Source organism: Heloderma suspectum, chromosome 6, assembly GCF_057233095.1.
Source record: "Heloderma suspectum isolate Gila_16-S chromosome 6, 16-S_ref, whole genome shotgun sequence".
In the NCBI taxonomy this organism is placed as follows: domain Eukaryota; kingdom Metazoa; phylum Chordata; class Lepidosauria; order Squamata; family Helodermatidae; genus Heloderma; species Heloderma suspectum.
In genome coordinates this window covers 47436239-47450656 of record NC_139463.1, presented here as the reverse complement: position 1 = coordinate 47450656, position 14418 = coordinate 47436239, and the positions used below count along the sequence as shown (strand labels likewise).

Genomic DNA, 14418 nt, shown 5'->3' with positions numbered 1-14418 from the left:
AGTCCAGAATCTCCACGACCTCAAACTCCTCCTCCCCCTCCACCAACACTGGCGGCGGAGGGGAGCCGACCGAGCGATGAGGGTCACCAGAAACCAGGGGGGGACAGCAAGGACCGATGAAAAACGGGATGGATCTTCATGGAGGGTGGGAGAGCCAGGCGAAAAGCAACAGGGTTAATCTGGGCCGTAATCTGGAAAGGCCCCGTGCGGCGAGGCGCGAGCTTCCTTGCGGGCGAGTGAGAGGGGAGGTATTGGGTGGACAACCAAACCCAGTCCCCCGGTTGCAGAGACGGACCTGGCTGGCGCCGCCGGTCTGCAGAGGCCTTGTAGGCTGTCTTGGCTTGCTCGAGGGAGTCCCGTAAGAGGTGGTTTACCGCTTGCAACTCCTCTAAAAAGTCCTGGGCCGCTGGCACCGAAGAGGGAGCTAGAGTGGATGGGAAGGCCTTGGGGTGGTAACCAAAATTGGCAAAAAATGGAGTTTGGCGGGTAGAAGCATGGCAGGCATTGTTATAAGCAAATTCTGCGAGAGGCAGCAAGGAAAACCAGTCATCCTGCTGGTAATTTACATAACAGCGCAGATATTGCTCCAGAGTCGCATTGGTGCGCTCGGTCTGACTGTCCGTCTGTGGATGGTGGGCGGAGGAAAGACGGAGCGTCACATGGAGCAACGCCAGTAGCTCCCTCCAGAAATGGGCAGTGAATTGGGCCCCCCTATCGGAAACGAGACCCTCGGGCCATCCGTGGAGGCGGAAAACCTGCGCCACTAACAGCTCTGCCATCTCCCTGGCTGTGGGCAACCCAGAGCAGGGGATGAAATGGGCCATCTTAGAAAACAAATCCACCACCACCAGAATAGTGGTCTTACCGTGTGAGCAAGGCAAGTCAGTGATGAAGTCAAGGGAGAGCAGTTTCCAAGGTCCTGAGGGGGTAGGAAGGGGGTGAAGCAAGCCTGTGGGCTTGCCTGAGGGGGCCTTCGCCCACTGGCAGGTTGGGCAGGAGGCGACACAGGACTTGATGTCCTGACACACACGAGGCCACCAAAAATCCCTCGTCACTCCATGCAAGGTCTTGGCGACGCCAAAATGCCCAGCTGTGGGGGAGTCGTGGCACTGATGGAGGACCTTCTCGCGGAGGGGTCTAGAAGGCACATAGACCCGGCCGGAATGGTAAAGCAGGCCACCTCGCAAAGAGAAGGGGGCAGAGTGGGGGGGGGCAGAGGCTAGCCCCAATTCCTCCACCTTTGTGCGAACAAAAGCATCCTGAGCCTGTGCAGAGAGAAGGAGCTCCTCCCAAGAATGAGGCACTGCAGCTGCCGCCAGGCCTTGGGGGGGAAGAATCAGAGAGGGGGGGGGAATTTTCCTCACTCCCTGGCTGGAGTGACTGCTCTTCCTCAGAATCAGAACTACTCTGGGACTCCATGGGCTCAGTGTCCACCCTGACAATGCCAAAACAAGACAAAAGGGATTCTTTCCGAGGCTTTATTCCTTTACAACCTAATGACTCTTTCAGATGCTAATTGCCAATGACTAAGCAAGGAACTGTATCACGGCAGAGTAATCTAAGCTCCATGTACACAGTTGGTCCCCATTTGGAGAAGGGCAGGAAAAGCTCTGAAACTTATGGGCTAGGAGGGGAGGCTCCCCCCCTTACCCATGGAGCATCGGGACGCAGCCATTCCCAGAGCGCCAAGCAGGCTGAGAGCCTCCTCTCGGCGCCCTCCACCTTGCGCCTCAATCTGTGCCGGTGCCTTGCGTCTAGCAACAACTGCTCTACCGCTGTTTCACTGCCAGGGTCACTATCTCTCTCAGGAATGCGAACTAGGGGGACCTCTCCCTGCTGCTGTGCCTCTGAGAGACGAGCGGGCTCCTCTCCCACGGGTTGTAGCTCTTCCTCAGAATCAGAGCTGCTTTGGGGCTCTATGGGCTCAGTTCCAACCCTGACATCAACGTCATCTGCCGCCAATGACCTCAAAATGCTCCCAATCCGCAGCAAATCCCAGTGAGGACAGCCCCCAGGATCACCACTCTGGGGTGCTCACTGATTCAGCCTTATCACTGGAGTTCCAAATAGCCTCCAGCGTGCAGTGTGCCTTCCATCAGGTGAGGCCATTGTGACACTCGTGTCCCCTTCAGGAAAAAGATAGCCAAACCACAGTGATCCATGGTCTGGTAACCTCCAGGGGCCTATCTACATGGGAGGTTTACCCTGGTGCTACTGCAGCTCACAGTCGTCCACGTCATATGACATCATTGCCACTCTGCAGTAAACCCACCCTTTCTAGCCGAAAACCTGCATTTTTCCCAAAGGTGTTTTGGCCTGCATTTTCCCTTTATTTATTTATTTATTTATTTTTATTTATTTCATTTCTATACCGCCCAATAGCCGAAGCTCTCTGTGCGGTTCCAGTGCAGTGTGCCCTGTATCCCCGAATTAATACAGCTTACTATGTGTGTGTTTTGGGGGGCGCGTTTTTTTTTAATGTTTCATGGCAAGAGAGATTGGGGCAGGTAGCAAGCCGCTAATCATGAAGAAAGAGGTGTTGGTTAAACATGTTTACTCAGATGTAAGGAGCAGACAGAGGGGTGGGAAGCCATTCTCCCAGGCTTACAGATGAAAAGATCAGAAGGGAGAAAGGAAAGTTGCACTCATAAGCAGTTTTCCAGACATGCGCAGGAGCGAACGATCGGGTCTTTGTAAACATGTTTTCTCAGATGTAAGGAGCAGAGGGGAGCAGAGACAAGGGGTGGGTGCCCTTTTCCATAGCAGCAATGAGCAGAGAGAAGGGTTGGAAAATTAGGAGGAAGGAAAAATTGCAATCGCTACTTTGTACTCAGATACAAGGAGCAGAGGCGCCAAATTGTGCAAAGGGGGCAGCGAAGTGGCGCTGTAAGGAGCTGCCATTCTTCTACCTGCCCTCCCTGCCGGTAGGGCTCCTGGTGCTCTTTGGTGTTGCTGGCTCCTTGGTGCTGGTGGTACTTGGTGGGTTTCTTCCACTGAATTTCACTGAGCACAGCAGCAAGGAAAAGGGCAAGGGGCAAGCCTGTTATTTTAAAACTCCACTCTTATGGGAGAGCAAAGGAATGGCAGGAGTAAACTTTCGGCTTGGTTTGGAAACTCAGCAGGTTGCTTTTGGGTTCCTTTTGTAAACAAAAAAAATCTCCATGCAGTATCGTACTATCGCACCTCCGCAGGCTTACTGAATGGCAAAAAACTGAAGGAAATGTTGATCCCTCCCCCTACAGAGAGTAGGTTTTCACTCATTTCTGCAAAGCCCTTCCCCTCCCCACCCCTGCCTTCCCAATTATCTCCTTTTTTTTTGCCTCAAGGAGCAACTGCTGAAACCACACTGCTGCCCAGAAGTGAATCACATTCTCTTCAATGAGGCTTACTCCTGAGACAGTCAATAGGTTGCTTTTTGGATGAAAAAAATTGTAACTCTTTCTCACCAAGCATAATGAATGTAAAAAAAAACCAGAAAGAAGGAAATGTGTGGATGACGTGTCGTTTGGTCACAGGACTCTGCCCACATATGCACAAAATAGTGCAGTGTCTACTGCTGACATTTGCCCCAAGACAACAGCTTCCCCCCAGTATGCACTGCATCAGCTGGCAACGTGTGCCATGCAAGGAGCAAATTTGAAATGGTGAAAACCCGGTTTTATATAGCATCATCTCAGAAAGTCTCCATGTGGATGGGACCCAGATTAAACTACTGCAAAGGCAGAACATGGGGCTGCCTTTGAAGACTTTGTCCAAAAGGACAAATAGTAACAAAAAAAAAAAAGTACACCTGCTAGGCTGCTGACCGGGACCAGGAGTGCCTCCAGACAAAGCTTTCATGGTACAATCGCCCTACCCCATTCACGGAGCTTTAAAGGGGCCCAGATGACAATGTCTTCCATTTGTATCCCTCCTGTGTTTTCCCACCACTTCTTCTGTCATTTTTCTTACCACAAAAAAATCAGTTAAAGAAAAGATGGAATTGCTGCACAATGCCTTGTGATGGTTAGTGCTAGGAGCCCTCTGTCTGGAAGCATCCAGTATCTCACCACTGTTTAAACAGCTGTACCGGCTCCCAATGTGTTTCCATACACACTTCGCAGTGCTGCTACTTGCCTTTAAAGCCCTATACAGATTGGGACACGGGGTGCCTGAAGGATCACCTGCCTCTCCACATCAGCATGCCCTTATGTTAAGGTCACTGCAGGGAGGTTTGCCTGGTACCTACTTTGCTTTCTTTCCATCACCAGCTGGAAACCCTGTTTATTTTCCCAGGCTTTTAAACATTTCTTATTTTCATCTTTGTCTGGAAACACCCCTGGTCCCGGTCCTGGTCCTCAGCCTAGCAGCTGTATTTTGAAAATGTTGTATCTATTTAATTTTTAAAATATTGTTATATTTCATATTGATTGTATTTTGTTTTCTGCCCTAGAAAAAAATTATAGACCTGTAATGCCTTCGACATGCAGTGTCCAGTTTTATTCCCATTCAATTTAATCTGTGTCTAACAGACTTCAATCCCGTTTTAATGGAACCCTCAAATTAAAACAAAAATGGTGCTAGCAGTGTTTGAAGCACCACAGTACAACCAACCCTTTTGTTGTAGGAGAATACATGGAGTAAGAATTCTCAAAGGTTAGAAGGATGTTTTCCATTTTTGGCCATTTATGATCAGTCATAGGAGGATTAAGGACCCTGTTTCCACAAAGCACCAATTCACCTTCATTTTGAATCCCCACACTATCAGCATGGTTCAGACACCTTCGTTTTGTCTGGCAAGGGCTAACACAATAGGACACACTGCATTTTGCAGGTCCCATTGAGACCCTCTCGTGAAGTGAAAAAGAATGTGTCCCACCCCTCTATATGCTGGTCAGCGAACTCTTGAAAGTTCTAAAGCCAACCCCCCTCCACTTCCTAATTCAATCAAGACATATTTTGGGCAGACCGTAACAAAATAAAGGTATAACCCCCCACCCTATTTCTTTCCCCACCCCATTTTCCAGTTTCCACTACTCCCCTCCTTTCCCAGTGTATTCTACAGTATAACCATGCAGATGCATTGTGGCCACTACCAGCATTCCTCACTCTCTCTATACCCCTTCTCTCTCTGAGCCAGCTTTCAAGTTAACTTGTAAATTGTCTTTTATTTTACTCTATCCATAAAACGTCCCTTTTCTGGGAAGGGTCTGGCTTCATCTCTGTTACTCCCCGCTGGGTACCTCATGAAGGCACTCTGCTACCCAGCCTAAAGTTCCTAAAGTGATGCCTGCTGTGCTCCTATTTTGGTGACTGCCCTAGTTTCTGAGCCAGATCTACCAAACCAACAGCAACTTGTCCTCTGGCAGAATAGAGCCAGGGTTGCGGTGGGAAAGGAGCCACATTCCCCTCAGTCATTCATGTTCCGGAAGGGTTTGTTCCTTGAACACGGAAACATAGGTTTCAGACATGTATAGAGACATGAGTACTGAGCAAGCGTGGTAACAAACCCAAAAGAGACGCACATAGGAAGCCATCTTATACCAAATTAGATCATTGAGCCATCTACCTCAGTACTGTCTACACAGACATGTGGCAGCTTTCCAGGACTCAATCCACAGTAGTGATTTAACGCGGAGCAAGAGTACATCAGGCTTGTTTGTGAGTTAGCGACATATGATGTTGGTGCCACCCCAGAGCAACCCTGCAGCATTCTTCCAAAAACAGTGCATTTTTGGAAAGTTGTTTCACTGTGTCCTTTCCCCTTAAATGTGGTTCCTGCGCAGTTCTGCTGCAATGTGCCCCATTCCCCCGAATTAAATCCTGTATGCTGTGCATGCCTAGGGGTGTGTCTGTGACCTGGTGTAAGGGTGGGCTGTCTCCCCCACACACACATTGCTTTTTTTTCTGCCATTGGCAGTAGCGCACTTCTTTGGACACAGGCTTAGGGTTCTTTTCCTGCCAGTTAACACGAATTTGCAATAGTGCTATTTTGCAATAGCACTGCTTCACTCTTTCATCACTGGCACTCCCCTTTCCTTCTGCTCTCTTTATTTTTATGTTGCACTATATCGCAGTATTGCTATTTCACAACTGCACTCTTTAAACTTTGTATATTGTATTTTAATGTTTTAACTTCTGTAAAGCGCCCAGAGAGCTTTGGTGGAGCAGTATAAAAATGTAAATGATGATGATGATGATGATGATAATTTCACAATAGCGCCGTTTCTCTCTCTCACTACTTTGCAGTGGCATGCTTTGGATATAGGGCACGTGGTGCTTTCTTCTGCAGCTTCCTCTTGGCTGTTTATTTTTACTGTGTGTTACTTCGCAGTAGTGCTATTTTGCAATAGCACTGTTTCACTTTCTCACTGCTTCACAGTGGTGTGCTTTTGATATAGGGCACTTCTCCACTGTTTATTTTTACTTTGCACTATGCAGCACACAGCTTCCTATCAATGTAACCATTCTACAAGCGGAGCACATTTATGAAGGTAAATGGTGGATACGAGGGGAGAGGTGTGGGGTAAACAACAGGGACATAATTCATCTCTTCCATTACACTTCCCTAAGCAGGGGAGCATGGACAAGGGCAGGGAACAAGCCTCTCCCATTATCTGAGCAGCATCTACCTGGTTGATGACATTCAGCTCTACTGGCTCTACTGACTCTGCCCACCCAACCCCAAAGTAAGGTGGTTTCAAGTCCAGTTTGACCTGTGAAAGCAGGTTTTTATGTAGTGTATACTCTGCTTTTCTTGCTTCATGTGCTGCTGACAGATCAAAGTGATTTCATTAAAATCTCGATATAACCAGAAAGTGCTTCTCATACGTTTCCATGTAGACTGGGCCCAGGGTGTCAGGCAGGAGTCTTTCCCAGGCCCACCTGGAAATGCCAGGGGTTGAACCTGGGACCTTCTGCATGCAAAGCAGGGGCTCCACCACTAAGCTACAGCCCTTCCCCAAATCAAGCTGCCTAATGAGGGTGCTTCCAGACAAGACTTCTATGGCGCTATCACCCTGCCTCATTCACTGACATTTACGGGGGTCCCTTGTGCCCTTTCTGTATTTTCTCACCACTTTTTCCATCTTTTTCGTTAACACAGAAAATTGGTAGAACGGAACAGAACAGAACAGAACAGAACATTCCAGGCTGGATTAGTGTAATTGCACTCTACACAAGGTTGCCTTTAAAGGCAGCCTAGAACCTTCAATCTGCCCAAATGCATCACCCAGATTTCTGTCTGGCATGCCCAGGTTAGAACAGCCTTCCCCAAACTGGTGCCCTCTAGATGTGTGTATTCGGGGAGTTGTAGTCCATCGTATCTGAAGGGCACCAGGCTGGGGAAGGCTGGGTTAGAGTCTATGACTCCAGTCTTGTATCCATTCCTTTGGCTTCTTATTTGCTTCTGGGCTCAATTCAAAGTGCTGGTTGAAGCCTTTAATGCCCTAAAGGGCTTCGGACCCAACCAGGCTACCTCAGGGACCACTTGCTCCCATATAAGCCTGCCCAGGAATTATAAGATCAGTGGCAGAGGCCTTGCTTCAGAGCCATTTCAAGACATCTGGCACGTGAGCCTGAGGTCTTTTTGGCAGTGGCACGTTCCCAGTTGAAATTGGTCAGGATCCTTCATTTTGTGTCTTTTTCAAGAAAGTGAAGGAACATTTATTTCAAGGGGTTTCTAATGTGTAACACCTAGTTTTGTGCAGCCAGTTTTTAATGTATTCGGTTGCTGTTAGGTTTGTGTTTGCTTTTTAAGTATTGGTTGTATTTTGTGCCTGCTTTTAGAAATTGTATGCACTTGCATTTTTACTGATTATATACTTTTATAATTATGCTGTGTGCTACTCTGGGTACTTTTAGTAGAAGACTGGGGTTTGTTGTTGTTATTTTCAGATGAAAGCCCTGAAAATGTTCTGCAAATTTTCAGCATAGTTCAGTTTCTACTGGTGAAATATTGGGTGCAGAGGGCACCTATTGGCCAATGCTCAAGTCATCATCAACACCCTCCTCCCAATCCCCAGAGCAGTTTCCCAATTTTTAAAATGCTTACACTTTAAAAAAATAAGATGAAGGATAAATGAAAATATGAAGAAAGGTACACATGCATGAGGTGAGGGGAAGACGAACAATTGAAGCAGAGTTTAATTTGCAACTATATCTGTTTAGAAGTAAAGTAGTGAAGCTGGGTTCACATCCTGTCTCAGTGAAGGACCCACTGACCCAGTTCACACACTGGGTTGCAGCATGTCCCAGCTGCCAATGTGAATATTCAAGCCACGGTGGGTGGTTGCCATGGCTTCTCATGACATGCAAACCCAGCCAGCATGGCTTGTTGCTGTGGGTAACAAGCCACCCAGAACCCATGGGCTATTGTTGGGTTCTGGGGTGGCTTATTACAGCAACAAGGCACCCTGCCCAGGTTCGCACGCTATATACCATGGTGACCGCCCGCAGTGACTTGAACATTCACAATGGCAACTGGCACGTACCGCAGATAGGGATGCTGGAAAAATCTGAGGCAGACTACAATGAGCTTGGATTTCTAAGAATCCGACCTGTGGAATCCACTGCAGAGTGACCCCCTCAGACCACGCAGAATCCGTGGACTTTGGGATTTTTTTTTACTTTCCTGAAATTTACGCATATTCATTTGTAGGAAAATACGGAAGTTTCTGCTGAAGGAAAGTTGAATGGAATGGGGGATAATACATTAAATGTTATGTACTAAGATAAATTATGTAAATTCTTATGAAACCTCTTACGTAATTCTTTACGTATTTTTCCCCTGGACCAAAAAAATATTTGCATCTGTCTGTGAGCAGACGACGGAACAAAAGGCGCTTGACAAGCTGCGAGACACAGACAGGAGGATTTTACACAGTCCATACATCCCTAACCACAACCCACTGTGGCTAAGCCACAGTGGGCACCAGCAATTGTGTGAACCCGCCCAGAATTACTATGGTTGAAAGATTTAGTTATTAGACAATGGTGATGGTGAGGAATATCCTGCCTATGACGATTCCAATCTTTCCAAAGTGGCTTACAACAAACCCTAAAACAATGATACAAAAACAATTAAGCAACAAAGCTGTGTCTGCCTTCACCCTCCCTTAACCTCAGATTGCCCTGTGTGTGGAAAATGAAGTGGATGAGATGCTTCTGTATGTGTTTGAGCGTTCTGGGTGGCTCGTGTAGCTTTTGCATTCGTGTAGCTTTTACATTCACTTTACAAACATGACTCAAGCAAGAGACAACCTTTAAACCTTTTGTGTGCCTTCAGTCGTAACAAAGCAGCAGTGGAAGAGGGAAGTGTTGGTTAAAGACTAGGGATGTCAGAGAATTCTGCCACGGATCTCAGTGAGGCCGAATGCCAGTGCATTCAGACCCCCCGAAATCCGTGGCGGAACGAAGCCCACCACCCCACCACCCCGCGAAAGGCGCGCAAAACGGAGCACTTACCTGGTGCTGTTTGTGCTGCTTTGCGAATGTTGGCTGCGTCTGTGGCCACCATTCACTTCCCCATTTAGGCCATAATAGGCTACGTAAATACTTACGTAGCCTATCACGGCTAACACAGGGACGCCACTTGCATCCCTGCGGAGGCCGTGATAGGCTATGTAAATATTTACATAGCCTCTCACAGCAAAAAAAAGGGAACGCAAATGGCAGCCGCTGTAGCCGCCGCCATTTGCGTTCCTGTTTTTTTTGCCGTGACAGGCTATGTAAATGTTTACATAGCCTATCACGGTAAAAAAACAGGGGTGCAAATGGCGTAGCGGCCACCATTTGCACCCCTGTCTTTCGCTGCGATAGGCTACGTAAATATTTACGTAGCCTATCACAGCCAAAAACAGGAATGCAAATGGTGGCCGCCGTAGCCGCCGCCATTTGCGTCCGCAGGCTCCACACGCCTGTGAATGCACCCGGACGACGGCTCTGCGGAGTTGCCTCGGAGCAGAGCCGGCCGGGTTAGGATTTCGGGAGGAGGTGCGGAGCGCCTCCCCCCGCCCCACGAATCACCCCTGTGAAAAGGTAAGTGACTTTCGTACATCCCTATTAAAGACACAAGGAGAAGGTTAAAAAGGGGAGATCAACCTCATTCCCTCAGCTGTCTTGTGGCAGCAGCCATTCCACCAGGCTGCAGCAGAGGGAGATGGAAAGCAGGGCCACCTGCGGGGCTCCTCCTCTTCCTGAGCTGCTTCCATGCCAGCTGCTCATCAGAAGTGCTACTATTTAACTTTAACAAGTTGTGCCCAAGTTTGCTTGCTTTCCTCTTCCCTTCCTATCCCTTCTCCCATTTGTGTCATGTCTTTCAGACTGTAAGCTTGCAGGCAGGGACTGACTTGTGATCGATCATATGCAGGCACTCTGGAAGCTTTTTTGGAAGAGAAAAACGCTTTAAATAAATAAACAAATAATAAACAAACAGCAGCCACACAAAAGATACAACAGAGAACTGCAAAAGGCCAAGACACTTACCTCACTGTCTTCCATAGGGGGCGGGGGTGGCTCCTTGATAATCTAAAAAGGGTGAAGAATGAGGACAGAAAGTTACATCCACAGCCATTCTGCATTGCAGCAAAGGTTTAAACTGAGCTAGGCATCATCCCCAGAACAGGCAGTTATACAGCAGCCCTAAGCCTGTGCAGAGGCCCTTCCCATCCCCACTGGGAAGTCACAGCTCATACCTATGCATCTGAGAAACAACTTAACGTAATGGCTAAGGATGTGATCTGTGAGACAAGGACCTGGTTCGCACGATCACCACATAAGCCACGGTGGGTTCCCGTGTGTGTCGACGGCCACTGTGAATATTTAATTTGCGGTTGGGCGAGCACCACAGCTTATTGTGATGTCCGAACCCAGTGAGGGTGGGTTGTTGCCGTGGTTAACAAACCATCCACGACCCATGGGCTGTTTTTGAGTTGGGGTGGTTTGTAACCATGGTAACAACCCACCCTGTGCCAGGTTTGAATGTCACGATAAGCCACTGCGCCTGCCCACCATGGCTTCAATATTCACAATGACCACCGGCATGCACCGCTGCATAGTGATGTACGAACCCCTCACTTTCCAGTCTGGGCGGGGTTCGTAGAGGGGCCCTCCGTGTCACTCAGGGCCCCTCGAAATCCTCAGGAGCTGCCCCGCATCCGTGATAGGATTTCGTGCAGAGCAGCTCTCCAGCTCCCTATACAAGGCGATACGCTAATGGCAACTGCCATTAGCCTATTGCTGGGACAAATACAGACGCAAAGGGCGCATTGGACACCACTTGCGGCCGCAAAGCCCTGACTTTGACCTAATTGCAGCCGTAAACGTTTACAGCTGCAATTAGGTCAAAGTCAGGGCTTTGCGGGCACAAGTGGTGTCCAATGCGCCCTTTGCATCTGTATTTGTCCCAGACATAGGCTAATGGCAGTCGCCATTAATGTATCACCTTGTATAGGGAGCTGGAGAGCTGCTCTGCACGAAATCCTCCAGAGCCGGAGGTAAGTGATGCCGTTCCGCTCCGGAATCCGGAGGTCGGATTCTCTGGAATCTGGCCTCATTTGAGTCCACAGCCGAATTCTCTGCCATCCCTACTGCTGCGGCAATCATGTGAACCAGCTGTTTTTTGTTGAAATCTCACCCCAGCTAGGTGGCCTGAGGCAATTAGGCCACATTCACTCTTTCCCTCGCACTCACTCACGCACAGATGTGCAATATGTGGATAGTGGCATATTTTACAGTGCTATTGCAAGAATTATTGAAATAAGGAAATGCGTTTTGAACACTTAAACACAATATTATAATGCTAAGCATCAACAGAGAGCAGCCTTCCTCTGCCAGAGACTATGGTTCACATGAGCACCGAGTCACAGCGTCACCCACTTTCAAAATGAAAAGGGGATGCAAGAGAAAGGGTCAGGGTGGCATCATGGTTAGAGTGATGAACTAGGACCAGGGAATTCCAGGTTCAAATCCTCAGTCAGCTATGAAGATCCCTGGGTGGCCATACACCCTCCCTCCCACCCTCCTCCCTTCGTCCCCCCTCCCTCCCCCTCCTCTCTCTCTCTCTCTCTCTCTCTCTCACACACACACACACACACACATACACACACACATACTCAGTCACTCACTCACTCACTCACTCACACAGAGTCTAACTGCAGACTTTGTGGCCATATGCAGCCAAATGTTTGCACTTTTCTGGTTCTTCCCCATCCCCTGCTTTTTGTACTGCCTAGCCTCATGAAGAGTCCTGCAGAACTCGAAAGCTTGCACATTTTTGTGGAATTTTGCTTGGTCCTAATAAAGGTATTGCCCAACTGAGGATCTTGGATTTTTTTTCACATAGATCAGCACGACTATCTTTATTTTTTGTATCTCATTCACACAGCATGGGGGAAGAAGGAGCATGTATGCCACCCTGAGCTCCTTGGAGGACAGTTGGGATAAACATCAAATTAATGTAACCAAAGACCATTTCTACACAAGTGATATATTGCACACTCATTATTGGCCACTCATGGAAGTTTACGGGTCCTTTACATGATGTCATCAACCTCCAGGACATCTCCTGCGCTTTCCCCCCTTTATCCCATTTTCAAAAAGATCAGAGATAAAGCGATAAGGGACATTAATCCATTCTATTGGCTGTGTGTAACGATGGCAAAGCGCTATTATCACAGCGCCATCTAATGGCTGTAAAATGAAACGTATAGAAATATATAGAACTTGCCAAGGAAGGACTTTCCTTGATTCAAACCATGTGTCCACCTGTGTAAAGGAGCCAGTTGTAATCCCACAAAGAATCCAGAAGCAGAAACCCTGGTAAGGATGCAGGATTTCAGCCTTGTGTGATGAGCCTCAAAGTAACTGGAATCCTGGATCCTACTCTGCACCTGAGCTGCTCAGCCATTTCATTGTCTGCATAATGCAGATGGGAAGTAAAGCTTTTTTCCCAACTAGATCCCTTAGTTTACATTGAATTAATGCATTTCTCCATATGTGTTTGGTAAAAAAAAAATCTATACATCTGGGAGGTTCCTCCTCTGGCATTTGTGAAAAGGAAATGCAATTTGAGTTAGTTTTTTTTTTAATGGGTCTGGTGTCTTCACCATAGAAACGGTCTAGAAGTTGATGTGGGTGTGTGGCTGTTATTTCTTGCAAAAATTTGCATCTAGGACTTCGCAAGCAGCTGGCAAGTGCTGCAGCTCTGCTTTCCAAGAGCAACAGAGAGCCATCCAGCAGGAAAGCTAAAACAGAGTCAAGACAAGCATCCGTCCTAAGCCCCAGATGCAGCCTCTCAAACTGGCTGAGAATCAAGGGCTAAATCCCTCTTTCCTGTAAGAATAAACTGAATGAGGCGAGTGGAACTATGTGAGGTTCAATTCTCCCCTCCATATCAGTCCTGCCCTGGCTCCGGTGTTGATGGCCCCTGGGGCAAGCCTCCTCCCTTGTGCCACCAGGGCAGAACTTTGGGGCAGTGGCCTAGGGCTCCATTCAGCACGATGAGTCGGAGGGCCCCCAAAGACGCATTTTGGAGTAATGCACCTGCCCATCTCAAGAGCCCTCCTGGGACACCATAAAGCCTCTGCACCACGGCTCCTCCATTCCAAGGCAGCACCGCCCACTCACTTGTCCTCACCCTCTGGGCCCAATTCCCACAGCTGCCCAGAGGGAGAGCGCAAGGGGTATCAGGGAAGCTTCTCCACCTCCTCACTCTTGCCATTGCTTTCATGCTTGGAAAGGGAAAGGGAAAAGGCAGCAATGGGGGGGAGCAGCAGCAGCAGGGCCAAGGTGCTCCTGAGAGTGGCAGTGCCCCCGCCCCTGCAATGGGTGCGGGCCTCGACAGGTGCCCAAGGATACCAGCCCCTGGCGCTGGCCTTTTATCTATCTGTTTATCTCACACTGTGTATGAAAGCAGGTGATATGTTTCCAGGGCTGTTCATGCTAAAAAAAAGTGCCCCAAAAGATGAATCCTGCAACCTGCGTGACACTATGCATTTTGCCAGTTTATATAATGTCAAATGCGTAATTTATTCTGCCATTTTAATGTAAAATAATTTTTTCTTGTTTTAAGAACATGACCAAAGAACATATCAATCAAGTCTAGATATGATAGTGCTCTTCAAGTCCTTGAAAGGTTGTCACAGACAGGAAGGCCAGGATCTCCAAGAATGGGCTCAAGTTACAGGAAGCCAGATTCTGGCTGCACATCACAAAAAACGTCCTGACTGTTAGAGCAATACGGCAATGGAACCAATTACCTGGGGAGGTGGGGGGCTCTCCCACAATGGAGGCATTCAAGCAGAGGCTGGACAGCCACCTGTCAGTGATGCTCTGACTTGGATTCCTGCACTGAGCAGGGGGTTGGACTTGATGGTCTTGTAGGCCCCTTCCAACCCTACTATTCTATGATTCTATGGGTTTCCAGGAAGGGCCAGCCAG

The 14418-nt window shown here is 48.3% G+C and overlaps 1 protein-coding gene across 1 annotated transcript in view; it reads right to left on the bottom strand.

Annotated features, from left to right (window-relative positions):
- Nucleotides 1-14418, bottom strand: part of ANTXR1 (ANTXR cell adhesion molecule 1) — a 217767-nt gene that overhangs the window by 52560 nt on the left and 150789 nt on the right. The window contains exon 14 of the mRNA XM_084804206.1: nt 10465-10506. Within this exon, the coding sequence (XP_084660332.1) occupies nt 10465-10506 (42 nt within the window). The remainder of the gene's footprint in view (nt 1-10464; nt 10507-14418) is intronic.